Source organism: Mytilus galloprovincialis, chromosome 9 (genome assembly GCF_965363235.1).
Source record: "Mytilus galloprovincialis chromosome 9, xbMytGall1.hap1.1, whole genome shotgun sequence".
In the NCBI taxonomy this organism is placed as follows: Eukaryota; Metazoa; Mollusca; class Bivalvia; order Mytilida; family Mytilidae; genus Mytilus; species Mytilus galloprovincialis.
This window is the reverse complement of record NC_134846.1, coordinates 67,194,696-67,209,092: the sequence shown is the minus strand read 5'-3', so window position 1 is coordinate 67,209,092 and position 14,397 is coordinate 67,194,696. Positions and strand designations below refer to the sequence as shown.

Genomic DNA, 14,397 nt, shown 5'->3' with positions numbered 1-14,397 from the left:
AAACGGTTTTTTGATGATATTTATTTTGTTTTGTTTGTTTTTATGTTTTGATTTTGAGGACAATTACTCGAAAGGAGAGGTAAGGTAAAGATACTGTTAACCGATTAAAACAAAACTCAAATCAAACACGTGCAATAGTTATGTATTTACTTGATTTTATTAAATACAAAATAGAAATAATACAAAATGGCTAGTTGTTTTATAAATCTCCTTCAACTAATTGTGCATAGAGGTGAATGTTGTTAACATTTAAAATAGGAATATAGTTACTCCGACAAAGTCTAATAGATTAGAAAAAGTAAACTATCCAGAGCAAATTCACTTTTCTTATGATAGAGTCGAGAAAGTCAATAATAAAACAACACCGGTGACGATACAGGTCAAAAGTTATTTCTAAATAATAATTTTACATTTCAAAAGTGCCAATCTTTGCTGCATATCAATCGATTCCTTTGTAAATTTTTTTAACGACTCTTTCTGATCTAGCTGTATATATATACGAAAAATAAGCCTGTTCCAGAGAGGTATATAGATAGTGAAAATAAAATTGAAGTTGGTACTCCAGGATTTTATTCTCATAGCAATATTTTTACTCCAAGCATCTAAAGCTTGATGTACTCGTCGTTTAATACACAAGAAGGAAAATAATAAAATTGAATGGAAGTTTTATTTTTATTTCAAATTATTTCTATTTTAACTATTTACATGAACGTTATTCCGTTTAGTCACCAAATCTCCCACTGTATAAGAATAACAAATAATGAGCTTAAATGACGTCTTCATCCCAGAAAATCTAATACATTCACATGCATCTGTTGAAACAGTATATTAACAATGATAACACATCGTATTTATAATTTTTCTAATATTGAACACTTTATTAATCTGCCTTAAATGAAGTCCTAAATCTATACAAATACTTGTCTCGCATCTCAGAACATACTTCTGTTCACATCTAATAGATACTCAAATCAGACAAACATTTTTGAAAGCTAATACTTGTCCTATTTAGAATTTATGAAACAGTCCATCTTTTCATTGACGAAACAATCCATTGACACAAGGTGAAATTTGTATAATGACTCTATTCATGTCTCATCAAAACAAATGAATATTCTGTTTAAAATATATTGATAGTAAACTTTCGTAAAAAAATATATAATGAAATACATGTGAAAAACAGCATTTTTTGGTAGCGAGGTTTCTTTGTATAGTGATGGAAGGTGAATATTCAAACGTCTTTGTTTTTTTCTGTTGCAATTTGTTCTGCGTCAAATGGCAATTTTACTGGACTTAACAAAGGGAAAAGTTAAATGCGTATTTGATATTTCTGTGTGATTCCCCAGCTTTTTAATAAAAGATCGGTCACTAAAATGATCATTCATAGATGAGAAAAGCAAGCAATGTGATCAATACATATGACGAGGAATATATAATTATATGAGGATCGAATACATATCAAATGTAAGGTCAATGAATCCAGGGTAAAGGTCATAGAAGCTAAAATAAAAATAAATCAGTGTGGAAAATGGTTCACAAATGATACTTAGGGTAAATATTTGCATTAGAAGCAAAGTAGGATATACAGTCACACGTTATTATAATATAACAAATTTTTTTGGAGGTAAAAAATCCCAATTTTGAGTTCACGGATTCCCAAACAAATCCATAACAATACAGGTATTTGGTTTTGTTCTTTGTCGAAAACACAATAAAAATCATGCTCGAAAAAATTTGTAAAATGCGACAAAACATTCGAAGTGATAGAATAAAACAAACGGAAACCAAAAACTTTCTAGTAAAAAACTTGATTGTGTCAGACGATATCTGGGATTAACAAAAGTGTATGACATCCATATTCCAAGATTTACCAATGATACAAACAAAAAAGTATTTTGTATAGAACAAAAAGGCTTTTGGTCTCCTATTTTTTTGTAGTGTTTCATTTGCAAAATGAATAATGTTTGAAAAAGCGTAGCAATAACACGAAAAAATGCATTAACTTTAAACAGAATATCTCCTGAATCGGTATTTGATGGTGACTCACTGAAACAATCTGAAATATAGTATCCACAAGTCGCAAACGAACTTGTTATTATAACAAACTGATCTAAACTCATCCCACTATTAGTTTCCTGTTTTGGTCTTAATTGTCTGTGCAATGCATAGAAGCACTTGATTATAAGCGGCGTTCGTACTAAATTAGCACAAAAGAAGACAATGTAGGAAACCGTCCTGTAATCTGTCATTGTTTCACTTGGTCTATATATGTATATACATTGAATGATCATAAATAAGAAGTTATAAAGAAAACCTATCACCAGGACGCATACTGAATTTTTATGCCAGACATTACAGCGCGGCAGTAGTGGATGTTGTTCACTATCCAGAACATCATTTTGTACTAGTAATGTCTGGTTTTCATCGTCTATTTCTCTTGAAAGAAAATTGTTTGGTGTCTCAAATTCGACCTCCTTTTTTGGCCACATTTCTGAAAGAAATATCAAACTTAAAAGAGAATATTCTAAAAGTACAGGTTGTAGGTACGGATTTAAGTATGCAAGTGCTGTTGCAAGTCCATCAGCGTATAAACAGTTCGAGGCTGTGTTATTAATGATATTGCTAATGTTTATCTCGTGTCTTATTCTGTTCGTATAGAACGTTTGCTGTGTCCACATTGAAATATTTGTCACACAGAGAACCAATAAACCGTAATACAAACACAGAGCATTTGCAAATCTAAATCTAGAAAAATAGTGAATGAACGCAGTTTGACATATCTGAAATGTCCAAGTGAATGTCCAAAACAATGTGACTTGTAGGTTATAAATCTTACAAACGAGATGCATTGCTAGTTGTAGTGCTTGATAAGTGATATTCCCGATACAAAATAGCCATAGAAATTTTAGTTTTAATTGATCGCTCGGTTTCACAGTTTTTACTTCCAGCCAGTTAGAACGGCATCTAACGACAATACTACACAATGCCAGACAGATTAACGCCAGACCTGCAAGACCTACCATCAGCAATCGAGACTGTTTTACTGGTAATACAACTATGATTTCAAAGATAATAATCATGGCTGTGGTCAAAAGGACTACTCCGGCAATACTACCATCATGTACTGAAAATCCTCCATTTCTTCGCTCCTTAATGAGACCAGCAGAAAAAGGAACGATGAAAGTAGCACGCACAATATTACACAGTAGAGTCGTCATTATTTTGCTGCAAATAAAATAAAATGATTTGAAGTATGGCTAACCGCTGAATTTTAATTAATTGAATATGCTTCCCAGGGATGTTTTATTTTTTAAAATAACAAGTTAGCAAACACCAAGCTATCAATTGTTGAATATACATTCACCCTAAACAATGGAAAATCAGGTAAACCGAGAACTATATAGTAAAGAGACTCATTTTTGAATTCATTGTTACCCGATTCTCTTCCTTAATATGCATGACATCAAATTATCGACATCAAATTCTCCAAATAACGAAAAGTATTAAAATATGACATAAGACTACAGCACTTACCTACAGTATGGTAATTAATCATTTGCGGATCTTGAGTTTCTATCAGATTTTATTTTCTCTCGGTTATATTAAACAATAAGCAGCAAAAAAAAACGTTATGTTATAATCATATCAGTACAATAAATAGTTATTTATTTCACGAGTCAGACGCGTTTTCAAGGTTTAAATTCACTAGGAACGCTCAAAACCAAATATTTGAAAGCCGATGATGTATACATAAGGACGGAAACAGTTGAAGAGCAATATGACTAAAAGTACTAACAAAATAGCCAAATCCATCTAGGCTCAACTTTGCTTGTGGGAGTTGAAATATATATAGTATAATTTCAAAATTTATAAACGTGAAGTTTTAGAAATGTTTGATATAAATCATGTCGGTACATAAGTAATCTATTATGACTACTGAGCAGATGATACCTTTGGGGAACGATAGTAACTAATTTAACACAAAGTTTGTGTGTTTGTCATTAGCAGTTGTATACATCATATTTTTTAAAATACTTTTCGTTTTTTGGAGAAATAGATGTTTAATAAAATGTGTCATGTACTATGAAATTTTAAATGAATCTGGATCTCCTATCATATGCGAACTTGAAAGTCGTTTTCATAAATATGATGAAACAATTGGACTAATATGAAAAGTAAGCACTTAACAGTTTAATATATATTTGCGTTAAACTTTCTTACCTTATTGCGTATATTATAGTTAAAAATATGGGTTTATTTGAAATACTTCCTTCCAATTGATATTCATTTGATTATAAAAATTTACCATGACCTTTTGAACACGAGTTTAAGGTCAAATATAGTAAATTGTTATGAAATTTCCAATACAGCATTTTTTGCACACTTCGTTTGCCTACAATTATATGAATCAACTCATTATTCACTTTAATAATTACTTGGTGTACTTACGTTTGGGGTTTTATACACTATTTCGAAGTAATGTATTGATAGCAATCAGACGAATTAGTAAAACTGATGATTTACCTTTTTCGATACATTCTTAAGATAAATATATAATTATTTTTAAAAGATTGTGGTGACAGTACATTACCTTTGTGGAAAACCAGGGTAATTGGTGTGATATGTGTATTTATTTCATCAAAAAGATTTTTCTTTTTATTAACATATAAATAATATTGAAAATTGTGTGATAAAGTTTAACTAAATAGCTAGGGTGTAAAAACTCTAACACAAAATATACAGGGCTACTAATGTGCTACTTCAGACGCGCGTTTCGTCTCATCAGTGGCGTTCGAATCAAAATAATCAACAGACCAAATCAAATACTTAGTTGAAGAACATTTTTGGAAATTTAAGTTCTTGTAAGTTACAATAAATTCAAATTCTCTATTTACTTTACGGCTCGTCATTAATTAAATACATGTACAGTGTATATGTTACAGTAAATAGGTGAAATAAGGAATTACATGTTATTACTAAAATTTAGGAATTACATGTATTTCATTCCTGATGCACTTAGTAAATACAAGTAATTCTAAAATGAATTTTTACACCTATTTACTAACTGTTAAAACAATGTTGTAATATGGTCAACTGATCAAAAGTTATGGTAATACTAACTAGAAAATCAGTGAGTAAAACAGTGATCAGCCTAAAATGTACCTTTTTGCTGTAGGTGCTTTAGCTACGAGATTAAAAAAAATATATGATTTATGTTGTTGTTAAATCATTAATCAAGATGATAATTATATAGTGAAATTAAGCAGCCTATCTGTTTTTATTTTGTTGAATAAGCTGAGAAACATGGTTGATGAGTTTTGCACTAGTCTTGCAAGTTAATAATTGAACCTCATTGAATACATAACGGTATTCATTTGACCTTCAATTAAACCCATAGCTGGAGAAGGGTTACCGATGTATTCAGCTAGCATAATTGAAAGGGTTTCGCAGAACCCAGTGTCTCGCCTACTTTTGCTGTGACTCGCAGGCCAAACAAAAATATTATTAATGTTTTTTTTCTAGATATTATCTTTTGACTAGTTCTGGAAGAAGCTTCTTTCCAAATTACTTCTTGAAATTTATTTTTTGATCATAAACAAGCTTCTGTTCAAGTTTGGTTGAATCCAGGATAATTTATGAAAGTTTTCAAAAATTTAAAAAAACTTAATGCGGGGTTCACACATTGCCGATTATTGCTCCCGTTTGAGATCAGACAGCGATAGGACACGAAAAGTGAAAAAGTCGGATTAGTATCCTCAATTATCTGGAATGTCCTATTATTGTCTGAACGCAGTCGTTTTAGTTCGTAACAGATTCCTACTGGTCGGGAAGGGTCCGAATAGTTCGGCAAAGAACCCCGACAGTTAGGTGCGTCCCGTAACATTCGGGGAAACTCAGCCGATTTTGTCTAGTCGGACTACAATCGTGCCTATATCGTGACAGATTCTGCTTTATCGGATCGAATTCCTAACAATGTTCTGTGTATTCGGGACGGTGTCCTGAGGAACGGGAATGATATGGAGAAAATTTTCAACGCTGTTTTTCTGCCGATTAAGTCCAAATTGCACCCAGATTTTGTCGATTGCGAACCGTTTTTGCCGAAACCGTTCCGAAACAGTCCCGTTATTAATTCTAAATTCGTCAATGATACCAAAGTCAGAGTCCCGACAATTACAGAATACAATACGACTGAGACCAGACAAAGCCGTTTGCAATGCGATAGAGCAGACCGTGATAGGATTACGTTCCGACAGTACCTGATCATCCCGAGTATGCCAAAAGTTTTCGAACGGATAACTTCCGTCAGAGTAGCTTCACTATCTGATCTCTGTCGGATTACATTCGGTAGAATCGGGACGCAGTCGTGACAGACTCGGTCGAATTTTATCTGACGAAAGATACAAATCGGATTAGAAGCGGATTTAGAACGGGATTATCGGGATAAATTCGCTTGGAAACGGTTGAATATCGACAATTCCTGAACAATATCTGATTGTTGTCGTGATTAAATTTATTTTTTTTTACAAATTTTAATTAAAGTTTGAATTTTCATCCACGATTCATAGGATCTTGATCAGACGTTTAATAAATTTTAATCGGGAATGGTCCTGTTAAGGACGGCAGTAAGTTGATATGCAAAGTATGCGTGATGGAGATTTTAATTTTAAAAAATTATGAGATTTCAAGATTTATCAAGATCATTTAACCAAATTGAGCATAATCTAATGTCTATCTAAAAAAAAAAGAGCTGTCTAAGTTGCCTATAAAATTCTCAAAAATGCATTTTTCAATTTTGGATTGATATCATTGTCTTGCATGCTGAAAATGATTTTTAGGGGTTTTCAAAACTTATAAAACAACAATTGTCCAGTTTCAATTCACAAACACTAAAGAGTTTGCACTTTTAATGTGCCTTATTATCCTTAATCCTTACGAATGCCCTTAAAATCCATACTCCTGTACTTTCTTATTTGATATCTTGAATTATGTCTTTAATTTTTAAACAAAAATATCAAGTTAGTGAATAGCTGTAAAAATGAACAAAAAAATCAGTTAATACCAGTAATCACTGAAACAACTAGTAAATACATGTAATTACTAAATTGACTAGTAATTACAGGTATTTACTGAAATGTTTAGTAACATATACATATGGTATACTACAATATTAGCAATATGTATAATCATTACAAAATATCTTTTATAACAAATAACTAATTCTTAATTTTAAAGAGAAATGTATACACTTTCCTAAGTTACAAAGCTTTTTTTTTTGTTGTCACCACACAATGGTTTTATTAACATAAAAGTTGATGGCCTAGACCAGTAATATTTTTTTATATATTGTTTTCGCAAATCAATATAGCTGCTACATTGTAGGATGAAATGAAATTCATTCTCTATTACTCCTAAATCACAAAAAAATACAATTTCTTTCATTTCTATTAGTACTAAAATAACGTCCAGTTTCAATTAAAAGGTTATGTGAAGACAAACAAATCAGTGTTATATATTTACGAAAATGTATAGGAATGCATTTCTGTAAATAAAATTGCAAAACTACATAAGTTACCGTATACTTCTTCGATCTACACTTTGCTGAAGAATCTAATAAAAATGGAGCTCTTTGTTAGCCTGATCAAACAAACACTGTCTTATCAAAGTTTAATATCAGCTGTCTACATTCAACAACCTCTGATTATCCCACAAATTTATCATACCAAGACTAGTATATATCAATCTTTTTACATATTTTGCCCAGTTCATACATTTTGAACAATCAAACACGAGCTCTTAATATACATTTGTCACTAACTAAAATGTTGAACCAAAATGTAATGATATAATAAAATATGATCACTTCGGTGCTTTATTCATGATCGTTCATCCTAATTACCTTAATGAACATTTAAAGTAAAACGAAGCAAACTTGCTGCATTTGATTAGAATAGATATTATATTTACTTTCAAATTAGCTTTTAAATATACGGAAATGAAAGAAATAATTTCATAAAAAAGCACTGCCAATAGTTAATCTTCGCTTAGTTTGGCTACACATATTAAAAGTCACACACATCACATATACAAAAAAATCCCAAATTTACAACGATGCAACAATTAGTTTTAGTGGAATATCTTACTTTGAATTCGTAAGAAACTGTGTGAGACAAACTTCAGATATATTAGAATTGATAACTAGTAGAACGTAAATACTATGTATTGTAGACACACGGAACAACAAATATTCCACTGAAACGACATGCTGCAAGATTAGCAAGATAATGTCGGTATGAGAAGCAAAGAATTGAACATCAATTCGGACTTTTAATTTATTATTACGTCAGATTGGACCTTGATTTCAGCTACAGACGTCTTTGCATACAACCACTTTTAACTTTTAGATTAAAACTGAAAGTTTCATTGATTATATTTGTATCCTTTAATTGCAAATGTTGATCACTAGCAATCAAAAGCTACAAATATTACCAATTTATCGTAACTTTGTGCATTTTTCCTTTGATCTTTTATGTGATAATTTTTCCTATCATGCTACTGGCTTGAGATGGAAAATTATCGCTAGAAACTAAGGAGGCACGTGGCGTTGCAAATGAAATTGACATGAAATTGACAACGTCGTCATAGGTAAAATAGCGATAAACAGATTATCATTGGTCATGTCAACTCGATTGCCTTTCTCGCTTTTGCCGTACCGGCTCAAGCGAGAAAATCAATCTCGTTGAGATGATCAACGATAATCTATAAATATAAAACATCGTTCGTCGATATCATGCTGTACCCTCGATACTAGCGACATAAACATGATAAGTATAATAGTTGACAATAGAGATCATTTGAGTATCGTCGAATGGAGGTAAGCTTAATACCAAAATTTATGCTAAAAGAGATGATTTTTCATTTCCTATTGTTATTTATCCATTTGTAGTTGCTGTAGTTCAGTTGTCACCACCTTGTGGTGTTTATATATCTCAATTTGTTCAATTCGCTCGTGTAACAACGTGTTTGATTTTAACGAAAGAAATATCTGTATTACTGAAAAATTATTACACCAGGGTTTTCGATATCACAAACTAGTCAATACATTTACTTTATTTTAATATCATTGATACAAGGACATCATTTGTAAATATAGATCAACATGCACACATCTTATACGTTCAGGTATTTTACATCCAAAAGTGTATGGTACATGAAAAATTATTTACAAAGCACAAAAAATATCGGCATTAACCTCAAAAGCTAATGAAACCTTTAAACAGAATTATTCGGAAAAGACATAGTTACGATACTGTTGTTAGGTCATTGAAGGATTGCATATTTTGTTATTAATATTGATTCACTCGTATATATATAGGGTATTTGCATCGAAAATGAACACATTTATTCTAAAACCAGTTGTTGACATGATACGGGTTAAGTTCTTCTCATATATTTTATGATGGAATAATACTAAACCCCTAACGGGTGGGATTTTACATGATTTGCATAGATGAAGACATAATCTTTCAATCAATTTACTTGAGGTCTTGAGCTGGCATGTCAGTAAATGTTTGTTGATTTATGTATCATTGTCATTTTGCGTAGTTTCTATTCTGACATCAGACTCAGAATTCTTTCAACTGAGTTTTACTGTGCATATTGCTGTTTGTTTTCTATTCTACATTGGCTTTTTGTTAGTTTTGTATGTTTTTTTTTTTAATGTTGGTTCATTTATATGTTTTGGAGTCCAGTGTGACGTACATTTTCAATGAACTAGTACACAATTTTATTTAGGAGCCAGCTGAGGAACAACTCCGGATGAGGGATTTTCTCGCTGCGTTAAAGACCCGTTGGTGACCTTCGGCTATTGTCTGCTCTTTTGTTGGGTTATTGTCTCTCAAACATATTCCCTATTTCCTTTCTCAAATTTATTCCAGTATTTTGTTTTTAGTTTGGCCAATATCTGCAGTCTTGTTAATATTAATGTGGTATTTAAAAAAGAAATGAAAAATTTAACCACTGGATAATGAAAAGGGTGGAAGTATTTATTATATATTTTTGTAATGACAAAGACAATAATCATGATGTATGAAAATCTTGATATTTGTTAAACATGTTTTAAATATATAACGCATATAAAAATTACTGAGCTCTCGATGGACGTCTAGTTATCATATCTCCATCAGCAATTAATATATTAAATGCATGCTATAAAACATTTTAGTGTATCATAATCATAGCTATAATCAAAGTTAACAAATGTAAGTAAAGCGTCATTCTTTTTTTGAGGTACAACGTATGATAAGACAATTATTGTTTATTAGATTTTTAAGTTCGGACCTAATGTTAGTGTTTAAGGTCTTGCCCTTCAATTTGTATAATTTAAAAATAGAACCTAGGAAATAACAAACTCTTCTCCGCATAGACAGAAAGTGAATATAAAATATTAGAACCCTCATGTAAACATTCAGTCCGAAGTCCTACATGAAAGCGATAAAAGTCCCTTCAACATTTTTTATCATTCCATGGTATCTATCCTTTTAATGGATGTCTTTGTAAATTAATGTTTTTTTAACATTGATAAAACCAAATATGTATGTGATCAAATTGTGCCGCCTTCTATTTAAGTCAAGTTAATGTTTCAATCTATCATACAAACCATAAAAGGATACGAAAGCATTGAATCTGTAAAAGATCACAAATGGGTATAAAAATCCAAAGATTTCTGTCCAGTCAGATGACCCAAAGAAATGATATGGTGCGTCATTTTGGTAAACATATTGTGAAACTATTAAAGTATCAGCCGCCCATGAGCATAAATTCATAAAAGACATTAATAAACAAGTGTATTCAACAGACGTCCACGAGGATATATTAAAAGCCTTCGAATATTTTTTCATTTGTAAGATGAAAACTGTTTGGAAATAAGCTGCGATAATATCAATAACAAGTTTATAAAAACCTATAGCATATGTAGCTTCAGAGTTGACATTGTAAATATTTGACATAAGTTTTACCGTGTAATATGATATTGCTGCAACCGCACTTGCAATTAGAATGTAATCACCAGAATCAAGAGAGGAACATTCCTTTTGTTTCAAAGGTTTGCATTGCGTCTGAAGAGAGAAAAAACATTTCACGTACAAAAGCAGCTCAATGGTATCTCCTAAAGCAATTGATATTGTTAAGCCTAAATGTACAGATGGTACTTTTGAAATGTGTAAACAGTATAATATTACTGACGGCAGATTAAGAAGAATAGGAACAGATATGCTTATAAATCTTCTTATACGGTGTTGTCTGTAGTTTGTTGTGCTTTCAGGGTTGTCTAATAAAGGAATACGCTCATTATTCCGCCTGGTATTTGTCGAATCTGACCTACCATTTATCGATCCTCTTAAATTGCTCGTCGACTCTGACGTTTCTCTGTTTACGTCAAGTGAAATATCATCCAGCACAAATTCGTCATTTTTCAATCCAAATTTTGGCCACATATTCATAATAAATGTTATTGAAACAAGCGAATATTCACAAAATGCCGGTAGCAAGAAAGGATCAATCTTCATCAATACTGCGTACATACTTGACTTGTAGCAAGATGTATTACTCGAAGTATGTTGGGTATTTGTCGTCAAATTAAAAATGTCAACCATGTCAACTTCCTTAGGTTTAAAAGTAAAAGCCAATGCATGACATATTACGGAAATATTTGTTAGGAATATAATAAGTAATCCATAATAAACACCAAGGTGGCTGGTAAATCGCGAATGCGAAAAATATGTTATGAATGCAGTTTGTACAACGTAAAATACTATACAGACCAGATCATATACTATATTGTCTACTGTAAATTTCAATTTCATCGAGTTAGTTAGACAATCAATATAAAAAGTCATGTCCAATGTTCTTGAAATAATACAGCTGAAACAAAAAATCCACAAAAACCTTAGTCTTATTGTATTACATGTATTCCATGGTAAAATACGAAACACACTGTTCCCTCTTGATGACACGTATAAACTAATACACACGCAAATTACAATCGCTAGAGCAGACAGAAATGATAAGACTGCTAGTCCAACGCTGAATTTAGACGAAATAGTCTCGTTAGTTGAAAACCCAATCATTAGAATCTCAGAAAGGATAGCGATTGAAGTAGACATCAGTAAAAGTCCTGCCAGGCTGCCGTCGTGTGAACCATTCTTCTCGTCTACATTACCGGCCGAAAACGGTAAAACAAATGCAGCTCGAAATACTTCTTTAAAGAAATCCATACTTTCCCTTCTAATGATGGTAATGTAAAAAGAAATCTGGCAACTTATTATTTTTTTCTGTAGCGAAAAATATAATCCATGCCAGTGAAAAAAAACCTTCCTTAACACATTTGTTAATTTAAACTAATTTTAAAATTATGATCTAACAACTAAAAAAATCTGAAACACGCATTGTTAGTAAAAAAATTAAATCATACAACCGGAAGCTTATTCATCAAGTCATTTCTTTTTTTAAATCACCTGTCAGTATACGGAACTAAACAAGCAAGGAAATATTAAAGTCAAAACTATGTCGAAAGTGGTTGGCTCACCTGGAAGAGAGGCCAAATTGAACAAAATGTAATCTCTTCTATCAATAAAAAGAGACATTGTTCATGTATTGCAAATTAAAAAACATGTAATCTTAAAGTCATATGAAACCTCAAATTTAAAAAAATAAATATGAATACGTTTTTTTATAACAAAATGGATAGTTGTCATTATTAAACTTATGTACATATACTTTTTTCTGAAGAAAATCCTTCAGTTTGTCCACAATTTAAAGAAGTTCACTTTTTTATAATTGCTTGTTTTTTCGTAAAAATCAGGTGACCGCCATTCGCATGGATCTGTCGCTGAATAAAGTATTATCTGATTTTACATGTTATACACGTGCAAAATTTCCATGCTTCTTTGTTGATTGTTTACTAAAAGGTGACAATCGGTAAAGTACGGATTCAAAAGACGGCAATTAATGAGCGGCCATATTTTAATTTCATACATTGTGTAACAGACAGAGATAAAAAAAACCTTGCGTAAAAAATGATAAAATCGTGCACAGAAGACTTAGTTTATGGTATATACATGCATTGGTTCGTTTCATGTGACTTTAACTATATGGTACTCTTATATGAATATAAGTTGATAGAAAAAAGAGTTTTACACTCGATTCACTAAGTGCATGACACATTGTACACTGTATCAACACTTGTCCGTTGTTAAATACCGACACATTGTACACTGTATCAACACTTATCCGTTGTTAAATACCGACACATTGTACACTGTATCAACACTTGTCCGTTGTTGAATACCCTGTGCGGACTTCTAACATTCTTTTGTAGAAGCATTTATAATTTTCAATTCCATAAGATTAGCTAGAGGTTTTTCCGAACAGAAGTCATTTTTAATAAAAAAAAAAAAAAAAAAAAAAAGAAGATTTGTCATTCATAATAGCATACTTAGTTTTCTCGTTTGAATTGTTTTACATTGTCATATCGGGCCTTTTATAACTGACTATGCGTTATGGGCTTTGCTCATTGTTGAAGGCCGTACGGTGACCTATAGTTGTTAATGTCTGTGTCATTTTGGTCTCTTGTGGACAGTTGTCTCATTGGCAATCATACCACATCTTCTTTTTTGTATTTACATTACTACTTTGTCCTATGTTGTGAATAAAAAAGAGTATTGATTTGTTTTAAGGTGAAAACATATCTTACATGTAATATCCTTGCAAAGTAAAAATTTACAAAAGATAATTTAAGAGAACAAAGTATTAAGAAAGACAGAAAATTCTATGGCCAAATAAAAAAGGGACGAACTGACAAACACCAGTTAACAAAACACAAAGCAGATCGCTAATACGTGCTAAACACGAAACAAAATAACCAGGAGCTGAAAATTGTCAGCATTTTCTTCTCAAATAATACCTCTGGTCGTGTTATTTCTGATTCAATCTTTACAAAAAGATAGTCAGTGACTAGTTAATACACAATTATACATAATTGGTACAGGTGTCATTTCTTACCTTTAACATTTCCAAATGTATTAACCATCCAAACATATATATGTAAATTAGATGGCCTTGATAAGTTGATACGTGAATTAATAAGGCCGTTTGTATTCTTGTTTCATGTTTGCTTATGTGCCTGGTCTTTATGCCTTTTTTTGTCCATCATATAATTTCTTAAAATAAAGGATAATCAACACTATTATTGATAGAAATACCAGGTATATACAATGTACAATGTCAGGTGAGCAACCAGAATGTGTTCCAAATGAAAATTTGGGCCAATAAATGATAATATTTTGGTTAGATATGAAAATAAAACAAAATAAAAACGCCCTATTTGGACGAAAATTCTGA

The 14,397-nt window shown here is 31.5% G+C and overlaps 2 protein-coding genes across 3 annotated transcripts; both read right to left on the bottom strand.

The window, feature by feature from the left end:
* Window positions 1–653: 653 nt before the first annotated feature.
* LOC143045720 (uncharacterized) lies at window positions 654–4,303 on the bottom strand. 2 transcript variants are annotated; one of them, XM_076218432.1, is made up of 2 exons: window positions 4,222–4,303; window positions 654–3,225 (listed from the first exon to the last, which is right to left on the bottom strand). In XM_076218432.1, exon 2 carries the CDS (start codon window positions 3,216–3,218, stop codon window positions 1,719–1,721), a length of 1,500 nt encoding a protein of 499 aa, XP_076074547.1. In that variant the 5' UTR covers window positions 3,219–3,225; window positions 4,222–4,303; the 3' UTR covers window positions 654–1,718. The 2 variants fall into 2 exon arrangements, with proteins under 2 accessions (XP_076074547.1, XP_076074548.1); XM_076218433.1 differs by lacking the exon at window positions 4,222–4,303 and adding an exon at window positions 3,535–3,670.
* A 5,719-nt stretch (window positions 4,304–10,022) lies between these two features.
* Window positions 10,023–12,421, bottom strand: LOC143045719 (uncharacterized). The gene has a single exon (XM_076218431.1). The coding sequence runs from the start codon at window positions 12,270–12,272 to the stop codon at window positions 10,632–10,634; it is 1,641 nt and encodes a 546-aa protein (XP_076074546.1). The 5' UTR covers window positions 12,273–12,421; the 3' UTR covers window positions 10,023–10,631.
* Between the last annotated feature and the right edge of the window lie 1,976 nt (window positions 12,422–14,397).